Source organism: Cervus canadensis, chromosome 25 (assembly GCF_019320065.1).
Source record: "Cervus canadensis isolate Bull #8, Minnesota chromosome 25, ASM1932006v1, whole genome shotgun sequence".
Taxonomy (NCBI): Eukaryota; Metazoa; Chordata; class Mammalia; order Artiodactyla; family Cervidae; genus Cervus; species Cervus canadensis.
The window spans coordinates 1345567-1363542 of NC_057410.1; the positions used below are offsets into that span (position 1 = coordinate 1345567).

At 45.1% G+C, this 17976-nt stretch overlaps 1 protein-coding gene across 1 annotated transcript; it reads left to right on the top strand.

Annotated features, from left to right (window-relative positions):
* The first annotated feature begins 200 nt into the window (after window positions 1-200).
* On the top strand, window positions 201-15343 carry LOC122427800 (retinol dehydrogenase 16-like). Its single transcript, XM_043447500.1, has 6 exons — window positions 201-207; window positions 4453-4787; window positions 8655-8682; window positions 12688-12946; window positions 14040-14284; window positions 15147-15343. Exons 1-6 carry the CDS (start codon window positions 201-203, stop codon window positions 15341-15343), a joined length of 1071 nt encoding a protein of 356 aa, XP_043303435.1.
* The last annotated feature ends 2633 nt before the right edge of the window (window positions 15344-17976 follow it).

Genomic DNA, 17976 nt, shown 5'->3' on the forward strand with positions numbered 1-17976 from the left:
ACATTAAATAACTAAAGACACAAATAGATACATAATTACAAACTCTGACAACTACTATGTAGACTAAGGGAAAAGACCACTTAGAAAAATCCAACAAAATGTGGGTAGCGGAACAGGCAGCAGTGTAGAAACTCAGAAGGAGCCTCACAGAAGACAGAAGTTGGATATCTTCATGTGCTAAAAAAGAGTTCATTGCGGGTATGCACAGTAAGGAAAGCCTGTATGGCTTGGGTAGAAGTCCATGTGTGATTGGTTAAAACAAGCTCCACTGTTCTTTAGTCAGTAGTGATTCTTCACTTAGGTCTAACGAAGATCTGACATACCCCATTTGCTCGAAGTTCACAGTTCTCTAGTATCTTTGGCTGTTACAGTTACAGTAAAGGCACCGTGCTCAGTTCTGATATCCCGTGGGTGCATGTTGTCTCTTGGGACCTTTCTTTATCAGCTGGAAAGACAAATGGATGATGAGAAGTGATCCCGGAAGGTCTGACTAATTCGAATTGCTGGGTCAGAACAGTCCAGATGTACCGAAAGTCAAGAAATGAAAATGACTAGACGTTTCCTCAGATGAAGACTGGGGAAAACAGCGTCCAGCATAGAGGTCACAGGGCATCTTCCATACTCTGGAAGCAGTGAGCAAGGGAGAGCAGGGTGTGAGCTGGAGAAGGGACTTGTCCCATCAGGCCTTGTCACTGGTTTGACAGGAGGCTTTGTGCTAAGGACAAAAGGAGCCGTGCCGGGGCGCCGTGACCTGCGTTGTAGCTTTGTGAGACCACTCCAACCCTTGGGTGGAGAAGGACTATAGAAAATCAAGCAGGATTCAGAGACCATTGAATTCCTGTTTGAGGGACAATTGTAAGGTTCAGCCTAGGTGTGGTAGAGTCTCTGGACAGACTGTGGAAATGGAAAGAAGTTGTTGGATTCTAGGTTTATTTTAGAAGCAGAATCAATGAGACGCAGTGGAGGGGACTCTACTCCATGCTCTGTGATGGCCTAAACCGGAGAGAGAAGCTGCTCAGTGGCGTCTTACTCTTTCAACCCTATTGACTGTAGCCCGCCAGGCTCCTCTGTCCACGGGATTTTCCAGGCAAGAGTACTGGAGTGGGTCACCATTTCCTTCTCCAGGGGATCTTCCTGACCCAGGGATCAAACCTGGGTTTCCCGCATCGCAGGCAGACGCTTTACAGACTGAGCCACCAGGAAAGCCCGAATGGGAAGGAAAAGCAGAGAAGAGCGGATATATGATGCGCGCATGCTCAGTCGCTCAGCTGTGTCCGACTCCACGTGACCCCATGGACTGTGGCCCACCAGGCTCCTCTGTCCACGGGATTTCCCAGGCAAGAACACTGGAGTGGGTTGAGCAAGCTCCGGGAGTTGGTGATGGACAGAGAAGACTGGCGTGTTGCAGTCCATGGGGTCGCAAAGAGTCGGACACGACTGAGCGACTGAGCCGAACTGGGTTGCCATTTCCTTCACCAGGGGATCTTCCTGACAAACCCGCGTCTCCTGCGTCTCCTGCATGGGCAGGCGGATTCTTTACCGCTGCGCCACCTGAGAGTTCCAGGATTTGTGTGTATAGCTCAGTCGGGAGAGCATCAGACTTAATCTGAGGGTCCAGGGTTCAAGTCCCTGTTCAGGCGGTGTTAGGATATTAGGCTTCCCTGCGTCTCAGCGGGCAAAGAATCCGCCCGCAATGCGGGAGACCTGGGTTTGATCCCTGGGTTGGGAAGATCCTCTGGAGAAGGGAACGGCTACCCACTCCAGTGTTCTGGCCTGGAGAATTCCATGGACCCTATAGTCCATGGGGTTGCAAAGAATCAGACACGACTGAGTGGCTTTCACTTTGGCTTCCCTGGTGCCTCAGACGGTAAAGCATCTGCTTTACTTTGCAATGCGGGAGACCTGGGTTCGATCCCTGGGTCAGGAAGATTTACTTTGCAATGCGGGAGACCTGGGTTTGATCCCTGGGTCAGGAAGATCCTCTGGAGAAAGTAAACGGCAACCCACTCCAGTATTCTTGCCTGGAAAACTCTATGGACAGAGGAGCCTGATAGGCTACAGTACATGAGGTCGCAAAGAGTCGGACACGACTGAGCAACTTCACTTCATGTAGTTTTTTCACTGTTCTGCAGAAACTAATGCAACAATGTAAAGCAACTATACCCCAATTAAAAAAAAAAAAGGTACATCTAATCAACATCTGGATTGCACATGGAGCCTGAGGGAGAAAGAAGGGTTAGGAATGACTCAGGTGTCTGGTTCGTGTAACTGGGTGGAGAGATGCTATTTATTAAAATAAGAAAGATTTAAGAAGGAAGTAATTTGGGGCAGGAAGATGAATAATGGTTCTCTTTCAAGATGTTAAATCTGATATGTTATTTCTATTTGAGTGTTGTATTTTATATTTTATAGGTTACCATTTTTATGAACCTGTGATTCTGTATAACAGAGATGTCAAGAAGACAGTCGGGTACATGAATATGAATTCTCTAAGAGAAATATCAATTAAAGTTACTCTGGGAGAGTTTCAGCCCTTTGGAAGTTACTCATAGCTTTCATTTCTCCAGCCATATATAATCTATCTTTCTTCTTTGATCTTGGTACATCTCATGGCTTTTATCTTTCTCTCTCTCTCTTTTGATTTTAAATTTAGAGAAGTTTTAGAATCACAGCAGAATTAAATAGAAAGTATAGAGTTCCCATATACACTCTGACCCCATGCATGATAGCCTTTCTCACTATGAAATGCCCCACACCAGAACAGTGTATTTGTTACAGTTGATGAACCTACATGGACACATCACTATCACCTGTAGTCTATAGCTTACACTGGCTGCACTCTTCGTGTCATGCCTTCTGTGATTTTTAACAAATACATAATGACAGGTATATCTGTGGTAGGAGATAGGTGGGCCTGTGGCCTGGACAGCTAGTGTTTGTCAAGTGGAGTAGAATTGAAGCTTTTTTTTCCCACCCTGACACTCCAAGAACAAAGCTAGTGGTAGAAGCTGAGCTCTGCTGAAGTGAAGAGATAAAATGACCCCTCCTGAGGTCAAGAAAAGCTCCGTTGTCTGAACACGTGGAGGAAGGCCTCTTGGGGGTCAAAAAGGGAGGGGGTGCCACCCAGAATTAGTGTGGACATACACCCACAGGCCTCTGTGGTGGGGTCCATCTTAGCAAATAGTTGTGCTCGAATGTTGCAGAGGGTCCTAGAACCAATCAGGTGTGGGGAAAAAAAAAACACAACAAGATAATTGGCTAAAGGTGAACAAAGACCAGGAAAGATCATCCTATATAAGTGATTTAAGTCACCTCTTTACTGGGCTCCTCCTCATTAGATAGGATGCCCACACTCTTTTTCTTTGGGTGTGTAATATCTACCTTGCTTCTGTCTTAAATAGTTTCTCTGTATGCTCTCCTACAAGTAATGCTGTGTCTGCAAAAATAAACTTTGTACCTATTTTTACAGTTTTTGCCTCCTTGAAATATCCTTGCTTTCCATGGGAATAAGAGCCAGGAAAAATGTGCTTCTGGCTTCTATCCCCTGGAGGTCTAGTGGCCAGGGTTTCCAGTTTTCATCCAGGCTACCCCGGTTCAACTTTCAGGCAGGGAACAAAGAACTCTTTTCAGTACTGCTCATTGTTGGCTGTCTGAGATCATGCCCACCATTGCACTAGCATCTAGAATAGTTTCACTGTCCTAAAAATTGTCTACCTTTTACCCATTCATCCTGCTCTCCTCCCAGCATCTAGTTATCACTTCTTAGTGTTTTTACAATAGTTTTTGTGTATTTCTTGAGTTTCCCTTCTTGATCTTAAGTATGCATATTTACTTATTTATCTTTCCCCTTCACTGTCTTTACATAATAGGGATGTTAAAATAAATTAATACTTTTGAATTGAACATTAAATATCAGATAAAATTAAGATTAAATTAATTATAGTTATGATCTCTATTCTATAAAGTTGCTTAAATGTATTTTTTTTGTTTGTTTGTTTAAAGGAGGAGAGAACAAAGAAGGAAAAACCAATTTGCAGTCTGCATATCTTAATAGCAACACTTTTAATTTTGACAAACTCAATTTTGAAGAATCAAGATGTATCTATTTCTGAATGCTTGAAGTTGCCAACTGACTCATTATCTCCTTTCTTTACCTAATATCAGTACATCTAAATTTTTGTCAGATATTCCTTTTTTAAAACAGCCTGACCAGAATAGGAGTTTCATATTAATTCCTAAACCTGATAGAATCATCCTGCTTTCCCATTTTCAAATACATTCCTCAAAAGCCTCTTAAATAACCAAACTTCAGAATTATTATATCGAAAGTTAATCTTTATAGGAGTCATTAACTAAATTGAGTAGATTAAGGGTAAACTAGAAAACAATAAAAAAGCAGGCAAACATACATTAACCTGTTTGAGTCTGGAAGAATTTTCTTTTTTCTTAAAGGGAAGGACAGGTTTCTGCCTTCCCTGTGGCTGCACCTGGCGGTCCTCGTGGGCCTCTACTACCTCCTGCGCTGGTACCGAGAGACGCAGGTGGTGAGCCACCTCCGGGACAAGTTCGTCTTCATCACGGGCTGTGACTCGGGCTTCCGGAACCTGCTGGCCAGACAGCTGGACCTGCGAGGCTTGAGGGTCCTGGCTGGGTGTCTGACGGAGCAGGGGGCCGAGCAGCTGAGGAACCAGACGTCAGACAGGCTGCAGACGGTGATCCTGGACGTCACCAAGACAGAGAGCATCGCTGCGGCCACTGAGTGGGTGAAGGAGCGTGTGGGGACAGAGGTATGGCCAGGGGAAGTCTGTCCATTGGATAGGCTGCTTTGTCCTCGGTGTTTTAGAATTAACAAAAATCCTGCCAGGTGAAAAGTCTTGGGGATCAGGGTGAAGATATATTTGGGACACGTTTAATTACATGAAGACCCCAAAATACATTAGCATTCATGGAGTAAGTGAACATATTTGGGACTGGCCTAAAAAAGTCAGGTTGTACGGAATATGTGTGTGTCAGAGCGGAAGGTAAAACAGTGAGGAAGCATGTTTAACAGGTAAGAGTATGTATAGGTAGGGAAGATAGGATGAAGGCTAGAACGGCAATGAGGGGAAAGAGGTGACTGTGGTGCAGAAACTGTAATTTGCATGTGTGGTGTCCTCTGAAAACCCAGAGTAAAAGTGTTAACTCTGCCTGAGCAGGCTGCCATTATGTTGCTCATATATAATTTCACATGTCTTTTCTTGGGAACAGTATAAACCTGTCTTTCTCAAACTTAGCAAATGGTGAGAATCAGAAAAACCTACTGTATACGGGGAGGGTTCTGGAAATGTCTTTATTGTTCAGTCTGTGCCGACAGTGAATTTGAGAAAATAATTGAGATCAAGGTATAACCAAACTCTTGTCACCAAGACCCAAGGAAAATCTGTGTGTACTGTCCCCTCTTATCAGTCCTGGCATGAGTTTCTCAGACAGCCCAGGCAAGCAGCAGAGAGGGCTTCCTGTGAAGCTGAGTAGGTGCCTGACCTTTGGCAAGGGAGCAGCCAGATTTCTCAATTTTCTAGAAGAAAGTCCAGGGCCAACCATTTGGGATCTGAAAGTGGTGTCCTTCAGCTGAGTGAGCATTCTGCAGACTAATAGCTGTAGGTGTTGGTTCTTTCTCCCTTCCTTGCACTCACCTGGCCTTGACCCATGTGCATCCTGGGCAAGAACTCTGAATACAGGGGATCCCTGAGAGAGAGGCTGAAGCCAAGGAAAGGCACGTTGACCGTCCCTCTGCCCGTGCTGCGCTCAGCATGAAGGAACTGCTGTTGCTGCTCAATCACTAGGTCGTGTCTGACCCAGTGGGCTGAAGCCTGCCAGGCTCCTCTGTCCATGGGACTTTCCAGGCAAGAACACTGCAGCGGGTTGCCATTTCCTTCTCCAGGGGATCTTCCCACTCCAGGGATCAAACCCACATCTTCTGCATCTGCTGCATTGGCAGGCGCATTCTTTACCACTAGCACTACCTGGGAAGCCTGAAGGAACTGCTGCTTTCTCTCAAGTTCTGCAAGTTTCTTCCTTGCATAGCCCTTCTGCTCCCAGTGCTGAAAGGAAATCAAGAATTAATTCCCTCTGTCCATGCTGTGTGGTCCTCTCAGCTGCAAGTGTTCCAGTCGTTGGCACAGGTGGAGGACACTTTATCCTTATTTTTGTAAAAGGCTCTGGGACCATTTTGTTGGTGGGGGGGTGGGGCATTGCTGTTTAAATGTCTTCTTTGGGCACTTTGGCAACATGCTTGTTCACAATTACTGAGAGCAGCATGATTTTCTAGTTTCAATTCATGACCAAAAAACTTATTAAATTTTTATTTGAGCTACATAGCTACTGAGGCCACATAAAAGAGGGTGAGATATTGCCTTGCTTCAGGCTGAATGTCCAGCTGGTCGCTGTAGAGGCCCCGCACTGCACCTCAGATCAAAGGCGTGGGAATGCATCCACACCCACGTAGAGAAAAGACTTTCTCTTAGTTAAAAAGTAAATTTTAAAATAAAGCTTTATTTGAAAACAAACTAGTGCTGGAAATAAAACTATCACAACTAACTATAATTCATTTTAATTGGTGATTGGCTGTGACTCTGTAGCTATCGTTACCAACACTTGGAAATTCTGCTGATGTGAGAAAATTGAACTCTTAAATTGTTTACAGAACAACGAACCATTAATTAGGTTGCAATGTATTTTGTAATCATTTATTTCAAAAAGTGTTCTATTTGGTCACTGTTGTTTCAAGATCTTGGAGTGAATAAGGACTTTTTACTGACTCAAGTATTTTTACAAACACCCCAAAATTCCTTGAGCCCCAGGATGCATGTCTCCTGTGAAGTTTCACTTTTCTCTCCCTCTCCCATAGTAATGAGAGAAAAATGAAAAGGGGGTTTGGCCCTTTCAGAGATAAGCCTCCACATGTTAATGAAAGGTTGAAGCCTCAAAACCTCACACCCTCAATGTTCCAGAAATAAGCCTCCTCCTTAAGGAGCTAAGTCTGATGCCTTTGGGGACTGCTGATGCCCATGGCTTCCTGTGGTCACTTTTTTCTTCATTCTTCATCTCTGAATTAGAGCCTCTCCTTTAAAGGCCACTCCTGGCTGAAGCCTTCTCTCTTAATCTAGTTACGCATACTTTTCTGACTTTTTGGAATTTAATCTTGGTTGTACTAATTATCCAGCGTAGTCCCTTTTTCCAATACAACTTTTATTGCAAGCAATTTTAAATTTCTTGAGGGAATGATTGATGTCTTAACTATTCGCATATACATTATTTACACACACAGTCTCCTATGAGACCGGATGACACTGGCACATAAGAACCAGTGAACACCCAGCACAGATCCCCACTCTCTTCCCCTTAAAAGAAAATGGGATATACTTGCTTTCCAACATTCTGTTGGTCTCTGCTGTACTGCAAAATGAATCAGCTATAAGCACACATGTTCCCTCTCGGACCTCTCCTCCACCCCGTCCCCCATCCCACCACCTGGGTCATCACAGGGCCCTGCTCTGAGCTCCCTGTAAGACGCAGCAGGTACTCCCTGCCTTTTGAGAATGGGATCTCTGAAGTGGAGAGTGGCCTCTGTTGAGATTTTGAGCCAAGGACATAAATTGTGGCAGATGTCACTTCTTTTCTATTCACATCCCCATCCTCTGCAAAGTTCTAAAAAATGAATAAAGGAGAGAAAGGAATATTGTTAAAAAAAAAAAAGTAATACTGATATTGGGGAATCATTACTTAAAGACCATTCTCACAATACAAGAGCGTATATTCTCTTCCTTCCAGTCTTTTTGGGTTATGAGAGTGGTGGAGAGAAGACCAGGAATTGTGAGACAGTGAAAGAAATGTGAAGGGGTTTCCCAGGTGGTGATAGTGGTAAAGAACCTGCCTGCCAATGCAGGAGATGTAAGAGATGTGGGTTTGATCCCTGGGTTGAGAAGATCCCCTGGAGGAGGGCATGGCAACCCTCCAGAAGTCTTGCCTGGAGAATCCCATGGACGGAGGAGCCTGGAAGGCTATGGTCCCTGGGGTGAAGCGGCTTAGCACACACACACACAGGAAGTAACATGAAATTTAAGACCTTTCCCTGTGTTAACTTTTGTAAGTTACAATCTGTTCTCTCTGAGTTACTGCCCTGTTGCCAGGACCCTGCCACCTGGGTCAGTTTACTCTGCACATCGCCCAACATTGGCAATTCTTGGTCAGTGTGTGTGAAAATGCCAGGATGTATAAAAAATCACGGGGATAGTACAGTAATTTATTGGTTAAAAATTAATATTTTAATTAAAATTAATATTGGTTAAAATTAATATTTGAGTTACTAAGTTTGTCTTCCCTGGTGGCTCATAAGGTGAAGCGTCTGCCTGCAATGCGGGAGACCTGGGTCCGATCCCTGGGCCGGGAAGATCTCCTGGCGAAGGAAATGGCAACCCACTCCAGTGTTCTTGCCTGGAAAACTCCATGGACGGAGGAGCCTGGTAGGCTACAGTCCGTGGGGTCACAAAGAGTCGGACACGACTGAGCCACTTCACTTCAAGGTTGTACAGGTTTCAAGATAAATTGGAAAGGAGTTAAGATTATCTTTGATTTCACTCTCTGTTGGTCACTCACATTTCCATTGCTTTTAAAAGGAAGGGAAGTGTAGTACTATCATCTCAGGTATGGGGGAGTGTGAGAGTTAATAACTGAGTCACGGGAACATAGTGCTTCAGGATATCGCATGCAAAGCTTAATGACATAAAAATAAGTAATTTTTGGTCCTGTTGTTTACTGAGCTCTGCAGGGTTTTCTACTCTTGCCTGGCAAATCCCATGGATGGAGGAGCCTGGTAGGCTGCAGTCCATGGGGTCGCTAAGAGTCGGACACGACTGAGCGACTTCACTTTCACTTTTGACTTTCACACATTGGAGAAGGAAATGGCAACCCACTCCAGTGTTCTTGCCTGGAGAATCCCAGGGACGGGGGAGTCTGGGGGGCTGCCATCCATGGGGTCGCACAGAATCAGACACGACTGAGGCGACTTAGCAGCAGCAGCAGCAGCAGCAGCAGCAGCAAGGTTTTCAAAGCAAAGACAGGACAATGGGGCTGAGGCCTGCTCGGCTCATTACTTTCCTAGAAGCCTGAGACATCTTAGTTGCATCCCATTCTTGTAACAACCACCTCTACTTTTTCCAGCTCACTGCATCTCTCCCCCAGATCCCAAGTTTTCAGACCCACCAGGACTTCCAATCCATTGATCCAAGTATTTTTCATAAATCTTCACCCCTTGATATTACCTGTCTTCATTCCTTGATCTGTTACTATGATCACCCCATTGCATACGCCTGACACTCTCTCATCCCCTTTTCTCGCTTAGTAGTACTTGGTCAAACCACGAGCCTGGGTAATACCGTCTCTCACTGCCCCATGCCTGCCCTTGTGGAAGAATTCATGACCACACCCCTCTAGGGAGCTTTTATGCTGTTGCCGTTGTATACGGTTATACTCCTTTCATTCTCCTAATTTCCAAACAACTATTTCAAACTTTTCCTCTCTTCATACCTCCAACTTATTCCCTCAAACCCTTGCTCTGGGTTGATGACCTACTTAACTGAGAAAGACTGAAGCAATTGGGAGAGAATTTCCTCAGACTCTACCTATCTCCTCTACCCACCTACCATCATCTGTACCAACACAGCCTGCCCTAACTTCCCTGTATAAATCCAGTCCACTCACTTGTGCAATAGAGCATATCCCTTTCAGCCCATTCAGCACACCCTTCCGGTGGTTCTACCCTCTATCTTGTCTGCTGAACCATTAATGCTTTGCTCTCCACCACCTATTTCTCCCATCTTGCCATCCCCTACCTGCTACCTCTAGTCACCACCACCAAATCTTTTTCTTGTTACCACCAAATTCCTCTATGGATTTGTCTATGCTCACGGCCTTCAATCCCTCTTCCTATTTTCTACTTAAATGTTTCCAATCATGCACCCACTCTTCCGAAACTGCTTTTATCAAGGTATTCAATGACCTCCACCTTCTACACCCAAGGGGCAATTCTCAATCCTTACTCTACTCACCATAGCAACATTTGACCACTTTCTCCATATCTTCCCTTCTTGATACACCCTCTATCCTTGTTTCCATAACACCATTCTCTTACAACTTATTTCCTTTGTCTCAGTATTTTCTCTCAGTTTCCTTTGCTGGTTTCTCCATTTCCCCCAGATCTTTAATGTAGAATGCTCTCAGGGTTTAATTTTTGGACATCTAGGGTAAGAAAAGCTATGACAGATGGCCCTATTAAAAAGCAGAGACATTACTTTGCCAACAAAGGTGCATCTAGTCAAAGCTATGGTTTTTCCAGTAGTCATGTATGGATGTGAGAGTTGGACTATAAAGAAAGCTGAGTGCCAAAGAATTGATGCTTTTGAACTGTGGTGTTGGAGAAGACTCTTGAAAGTGCTGTCGACTGCAAGGAGATCCAACCAGTCCATCCTAAAGGAGATCAGTCCTGGGTGTTCATTGGAAGGACTGATGTTGAAGCTGAAGCTCCAATACTTTGGCCACCTGATGCGGACAGCTGACTCATTGGAAAAGACCGTGATGCTGGGAAAGATTGAGGGCAGGAGGAGAAGGGGACGACAAGAGGATGAGATGGTTGGATGTTATCACTGACTCGATGGACATGAGTTTGAGCCAGCTCCCGAAATTGGTGATGGACAGGGAAGGCTGGTGTGCTGCAGTCCATGGGTGCAAAGAGTCCGACACGACTGAGAGACTGAACTGAACTGAGGATATTTACACTTATATTTCCAAGCCATATCTCTATCCTGAGTTCCAGACTCAAATTTCTAATAGCTTCCAATTGGATATCTTGAGAAACATCTCAAATTTAACCTTAGTGTGCCAAACACCTGATTATTGCCCACCTCCCAGCCTTTCCCATTTCATTAATCGTAACTTCATTCTGTTGTTCATTTCAGAAGAATCATTCTTGGTGTCACTTCTCTCCCTCACTATATTCAAAAAGTCAGAGATTTATATTGTGTCTTTAAAATTTGTTCAGAGGTTTTTCTGTTTCTCTGATACAGCTGTTCTAGCAACCCAGCTCCAGGCGTCATCATTTCATGCCTGGATCACTGCAATAACATCCTTCCAGGTGCTTCTGGATCAACTCTTGTCAGTTCAACAGAGCAGACACAGAGTACCTTTCAAAAAATAAATTCAGTTATGTCACAGCTCTACTCAAAACCTTACCGTGGGACTTCCTTGGTTTCCCAGTGGTAAAGAATCCTCCTGCCAACGCAGGGGACACGGGTCCAGTCCTTGGTCTGGGCAGGTTCCACATGCTGCAGAGTGACTAAGCCCAAGTACCACAACTCCTGAGTCTGCAAGCTGAGCCACCACAGCCCGTGTGCCTGGATTCTGTGTCCCGAAAAAAGAGAAGCCATCACAGCAAGAAGCCTGTACACTGCAAAGAGTCACCCCCGCTCGCTGCTTGCCGCAACTAGAGAAAACCTGCTCACAGCAATGAAGATCTATCGCGAAAAAAGAAAAAAAAACAAAAAAAACAACCAAAAAGTCCTACAATGGCTTCCTTTGTTACCTGAAGTAAAAGCTAAACTCTTTAAAACAACCTGCAAGGCACTGTATTATCTGGCATCCCACTGCGTCCCTGACCGACTCTCTGCTGTCCCCCAACTATTGCCTTCTGCCCCAGACACGTTGGTCTTCTTGCTGTTCCTCCATCAGGCCAGGCATCCTCCTGCCTGGCAGTATTTATTGCAGCTGTTTTTTTTTTCCACTTAAACCTACCTAAGCTCCATATGGTTCTTTGACCCATTTTTCTTCTGTAACATAAAACTTGCTCAGTTCTCTATTTTACTAGGAAGCTTGTCCCAACCACCTCACTCAGTATGGTGACAAACAGTCCTCAGCAGCCCACCCAGTCATGCTCACCAGCTTTTTAAATCCATTACTATTTACCACCATCTTGGCAACCCACTCCAGTATCCTCGCCTGGAAAATGTCATGGACAGAGGAGCCTGGTGGGCTGCAATCCATGGGGTCGCAAAGAGTCCAGCACAACTGAGCGACTAACACTTACTAACACACTTTAGGTCTTTCCTGTAGCTCAAACCGTAAAGAATCTGCTTGCAGTGCAGGAGACCCAGGTTCAACCCCTGGGTCAGGAAGACCCCCTGGAGAAGGGAATGGCAATCCCCTCCAGTGTCCTTGCCTGGAGAATCCCAGGGACAGAGGAGCCTGGCAGGCTCAGTCCGTAGGATCGCAGAGCTGGACTCGACTGACAACTAACACTACTAACATTCTTTATCAGGCTTCCCAGGTGGTGCCAGCAGGAAAGCATCTGGCTGCAATGCAGGAGGCCACATGCCATTCGATCCCTGGGGCGGGACGATCCCCTGGAGGAGGACATGGCAACACACTGCAGTAATCTCGCCCGGAGAATGCCCTGGATAGAGGAGCCCGGCGGGCACAGTCCATGGGGCCACACAGAGTTGGACACAACTGAAGTGACTTACCATGCACACGTGAAACATAATTTGCCAACCTATTGGATTCATTGCTTATCTTCCTCAAGAGGATGTGGTTTGAACACTGAAATGATTCACAGATGGGTTTTCTGTCTCTAACTAATACCGTTTGTTTCTACCCCAGGCCTCTGGGGTTTGGTGAACAACGCCGGCATCCTCCTGCCTGCTGCCCCGAATGAATGGCTGACCAAAGATGACTTCTCCAAGATCTTGAATGTGAACTTGATTGGCCTCATCGAGGTGACCCTGAGCCTTCTTCCCCTGATCAGAAGGACCAGGGGAAGAGCAGTCAGTGTTTCTAGTACAGCTGGGAGACTGTCCCTATTTGGCGGTGGCTACTGCATTTCTAAGTATGGGGTAGAAGCTTTTTCTGACAGTCTGAGGTAAGGCCTAACCTCTGAGGAAGACTTGACTGTGGCTAAGAGTGTATTTGTGAATGGTGAGCCTGGGTTCCTGATATGTAGATGGCAACTAAAATGAGAAACTTTGGAAATGGAATGTCCAAATATTTTCACAATATAAGGTAGTACATTGGGGAATGTGAAAAATGTATTAGGATTAATTTGGTCTTAATTGCCACTCCTATAAGATTTCTATGTAATTTCAAGTAAATTGGATATATTTCTGTAAGATATATATGTGTATAAAATATAAATGAATATTATGTGTGTAATGTACACTTCACATGTGAATGATAAGAGTCTGTCACTAAAAAATTATTTGCCTTATTAATTAAGTGCCTTAAGTCACTAAACCTGACTGACAGTTCTCGTAAGGAAAGACTGAACCTTGGTGGGTTAAAGGGAAAGCTCTGGGCCAAGCATTCTATCCGCTCCTCACAGAAAACTCATGCATAAGACATGATGATTCTCTACGGTCAAGCGTGAGGTTGAGCCAGGATCTGAGCTCAGTTCTGTGGGTGAAAACCTCTGGGGTGGGCGTACAGCAAATGTGAACGTGAGTGTGTGCTGGTGCATAGAGGCCCCGACAAGGGGGTGACTTACCTTTCCCTGGGCAGAGGCCAAGGATGGCCTCACAGAGACGCTGAGTTCTAACCTCAGCAGTGGGTGAGGAGGAAGAGGCTCAGGGGCTCAGGGGGCTGTCACGGACGGGGCAGGCTCTGTAAGAGAGCGGTGCGGGATGGGCAGCAAGAGGCAGCATCAAAGCCCAGACCCGGAGCTTTTCAGAAAGCAATCTCTGGGTGTTGGCCCTTCTCATTTTACTTCAACATCTTCCCAAGATGCTTGAGTGTACGCCCTCATATTCTTCCCTGACCCAGATGCCTTTCTTGGAGCATTTTGCCTTGGGCATTCTTTGCTTAAGCAGGGGTGGGATTGATTAGGTCAGACATCGATCTCGCTTCCTTGGTTAACAGTCTCTCACCTCATGTTTCAGAAGGAAGCTCAGTCACTTTGGCTTTCGTGTTGTTCTCACAGTACCTGGAAAGTACAAAACATCCGTTTTCCCTGACAATAGGCAGGATGTACTCGAGGGGATCTGGAGGCGAGTGTCCCCAGGGGTGAAAGAGAGCTACGGACAGAAGTACTTTGAAGACTGTGCGTTCTTCTCTATCCCCAGAGTGGCGTGGCAGCGTTGTTACCTCCTCAAGCCCGTGCGTGCACAGCAGGAGGCCCCCTCACGGCCGCCGTCCCTCCCGCTCCACGGGCTGTCCGGTTCCCCGAGCCCCAGCACCTGCTCAGCAGATGCCAGCTCTGTGCCAGGTGCGGGGGCAGAATTAACCCTGTCAGTTCTCGCGGCCCTCGAAGGAAAGTGCTGCGGTTATCCCTCATTTACACACAAGGAAACTGAAGCCTGAGATATTGAGTCATTTCCCAAGATTACTCTGCAAGTCAGTGGCAGAGTGATGAATTGAATCCCGCAATGTTTGGACATGACTGAGTGAGCATGCACACAAATATACATGTGTGTGTGTGTTACACACACACACACACAAACACACACACACAAACACACGCGCACACACACATACACAGAAACACACACACATACACACATACACAAACACACGCATACACACATACATACACACACACATAATGTTGCTCGAGACAACTTTAACCCAATAGAAATACAATGTTAGCCACAACCTGTAAGCCACATATGCAATTTCAATTTTTCTAATAGCCACATTAAAGAAAAACAACAGGTGAATTTAATTCAGAACAGACTATCCAGAATGCTGTCATTTCAACAAATCAATATAAAAAATTACGACTGAGATATTTTACATTCTCTCTTTGCACTAAGTCTTTGCAAGCCAATGTGAATTTTTACATTATTGTGCATCTCAGTCAGATTGACCACATTTCTTTTGCTCAGTTGCCATATGTGGCTCTGGCCACAGTGCGGGACCGCACAGCCTGTGCCCTGAGCCCTGCCCTGCACCCTCTTGAACGGCCTCCAGCAGCCCCCACCCAGCCTCAGACCTGGAAAACGAGACCACTCTCTTCCTGTCTTGCACTCCCCCACTCCCCCAACATTGCTTGTACCTTGTATTTCCTCCTACTTCTTTTCAAGTTAATGTGTTACCACAGTTCTAACTTTCCCCCTCCTCTGTAACAGATTGCCAGGATTTTCATGGCCTCAGTGCTAAAGGAAAGGAGAATCTGAGCCCCGTCACCAACTGCACGGAGCACGCCCTGACCGCTGTTCACCCTCGTATCCACTACTCTATTGACTGGGACAGCAAATGCTTCACTTTTGCTCTGTCTTACTTACCAACACCTGAGGCAGACTTTATCCTTTGTCATATGTTATAGGCAATCAGGCCCTAAAATGCTTTGTAGTCTGTGGGTTCAACCTAAACACTTGATTCTAGATAGGGAGCAGTCGTCAGATTTTCCTCTTGAAAGGGGAACGAACAGGCAGCTCTCTGCTCCAGTGGGTCCTCAGAGATGATGCCATATTTTAGTTCACAAATTTTCAGATTCTTTCAAAAAATACTTGGTGTAATTACTTTCAAAAATTCCAGGCACAGTTCTGGGTGCTAAAGATTCATCCATATACAAAACAAGGTCCCCGCCTTGTGGCACTCACTTTCTAGCTGGATCACTCCAGTGTGGGATGACTCTGCCCAGAGAATTTTCAAAGTTCAAAGGGCTATCGGGTCTCTTAACAACCTGGTGTAAGAGGTGTGGGCATGGTCATAGCTACTAACTTGAGAGTCTCACATTACTGGTGGTTTTCTATTTTAAGTATAAATTATTTTCTTTCCAACAGTTTTTTTTTTTTTAAATCTTAGTTTTCTAAAAATTAAATTAGCTAATCATTAAATTAGTTTATCAAATAAATCAGTGGATTAAATAATTTAGTCCTCTTCTTGTCAACTTCTGAAATACTCAGACTTAACTACTTCTGCCTGGGCTTCCCTTGTAGCTCAGATGGTGAAGAACCGGCCTGCCATTCGGGAGACCTGGGTTCGATCTCAGGATTGGGAAGATCCCCTGGAGAAGGAAATGGCAAGCCACTCCAGTATCCTTGCCTGGAGAATCCCATGGATGGAGGAGCCTGGTGGGCTACAGTCCACGCGGCGGCAGAGTTGGGCACGACTGAGCGAGTAACACACAGACTCACACACGACTACCTTTGCCCAGATCCCCCAGCAGTGGTCACCTGCAGACTCTGCGACAGTGTTCCTCTAGTTCTTGCCTTTTTTTTTGACTCCTGCTCTGCCCCAGGTCAACCTCACTCTCCTCCCCTCACCCACTTCTTCTCAGTCCTGCTCCCATCCCAATTTAGCTTTGGGGAGAGTACGTTGAGCGTAAGGAAACTGGCCTTGGGAATCAAAAAGGGCCGAGATCGGATCCCAACTCTGCTATTTCTGACTGTGTAACTCTGGGCAAAGGTATTGCTCTGAATTTACTTCTCTTAAATGAGAATAATATTGTCCCATATGTCTGTTTCAAGGGTTCAGAAAGACTCAAGGTGCTCTGAGATGGCTCCTTCCTTCTGCCTCTGGAGGATGTTCTTGGAAGTTACTCTTCAAATATTCTAAAACTAACCATTTGTCCTGCCTCTCTCTTCATGCTTGATCGCTCAGGCATGTCCAACTCTTTGTGATCCTGTGGACTGTAGCCCACCAGGCTCCTCTGTCCATGGGATTCTCCAGGCAAGAATACTGGAGTGGGTTGCCATTTCCCTTTCCAGGGGATCTTCCCAACCTACGGATTGAACCTGCATCTCCGGAGGCTCCTGCATTGGCAGGCAAATTCTTTACCACTGAGCCACCTAGGACTCTATTAGCAATAGCTAATTATATGATGCTTTGGACTCATCATACCATTTAACCATTTGGACTCATCTACATTTAAAAATACTTAGCTCATGGGGGGTAATGCTATGAGGTAAAGTGAGTGAAGACGCTCAGTCGTGTTCAACTCTTTGCCACCCCATGGACTGTAGCCCACCAGGCTCCTCCATCCATGGGATTTTCCAGGCAAGAATACTGAAGTGGGTTGCCATTTCCTTTTCTATGGGATCTTCCCAACCCAGGAATCGAACCCGGGTCTCCCACATTGCAGGCAGACGCTTTACCGTCTGAGCCACACTGAGACAGGTAACCTCTTATTATCCTCACTTACTTGTGTGACAACTCAAACTGAGGATGGCTCATTTCTCTTAATTCTGAGAATCTCCAGCTAAGGGCAGGACAGGTCTCCTGACTCCAAGTCCCATAGTTGCCTAAATGGATAATAGAACTCTCATGCTATGCCAACATTTCTATTCTTGTAGTGATAAAATCATACATTTTTCATATTGAAGAATTATTCATTTGATGTCCTACCCAGGCAGAATCTTAGGTATTTCAAAGAGAAAATTAAGTCTGTGCTGGAATTATTGCTATGTTTGGAGACATGGGAACTTGCTGTCTGCATAATACATTCATCCTGTCAGAATTATTCTGCTTTGTAAATGAGAGAATATTGATTTCTGCTATCTTTGACTGCACAGACCTGGTCTGAATCAAGTGGACATTTATAGACGAAAAGTTGTCATCACCGTTCTGCCATTATTTTCAATAAGAATAATTCTAAAATGAGGTGACCAATGAATCAAACCATCATAAATAAATCATGATATGTTAAGATCCTCCTAAGTTGGAGATTTCACATGAATATTGCTACCATTTAAACAGTATGCTAAAAGAGTCAAATATGTGAGATATGTGGTAAGTACAGTGATCTCACTGTAAGCCCTGATAAGCATAGCATTTATCCTCAGAGTTCTGGTGGTAGAAAAATCTAACTTCTTTTCTTCTGATAATTTGGCAGATTAAAAAAAATTTTGCCTGGTTGGGAGGGGACTTTGGGGGAGAATGGATACATGTGTATATACGGCTGTATCCTTTCACTGTTCAGCTGAAATGCTCACAACAATTTTTGTTAATTGGGTA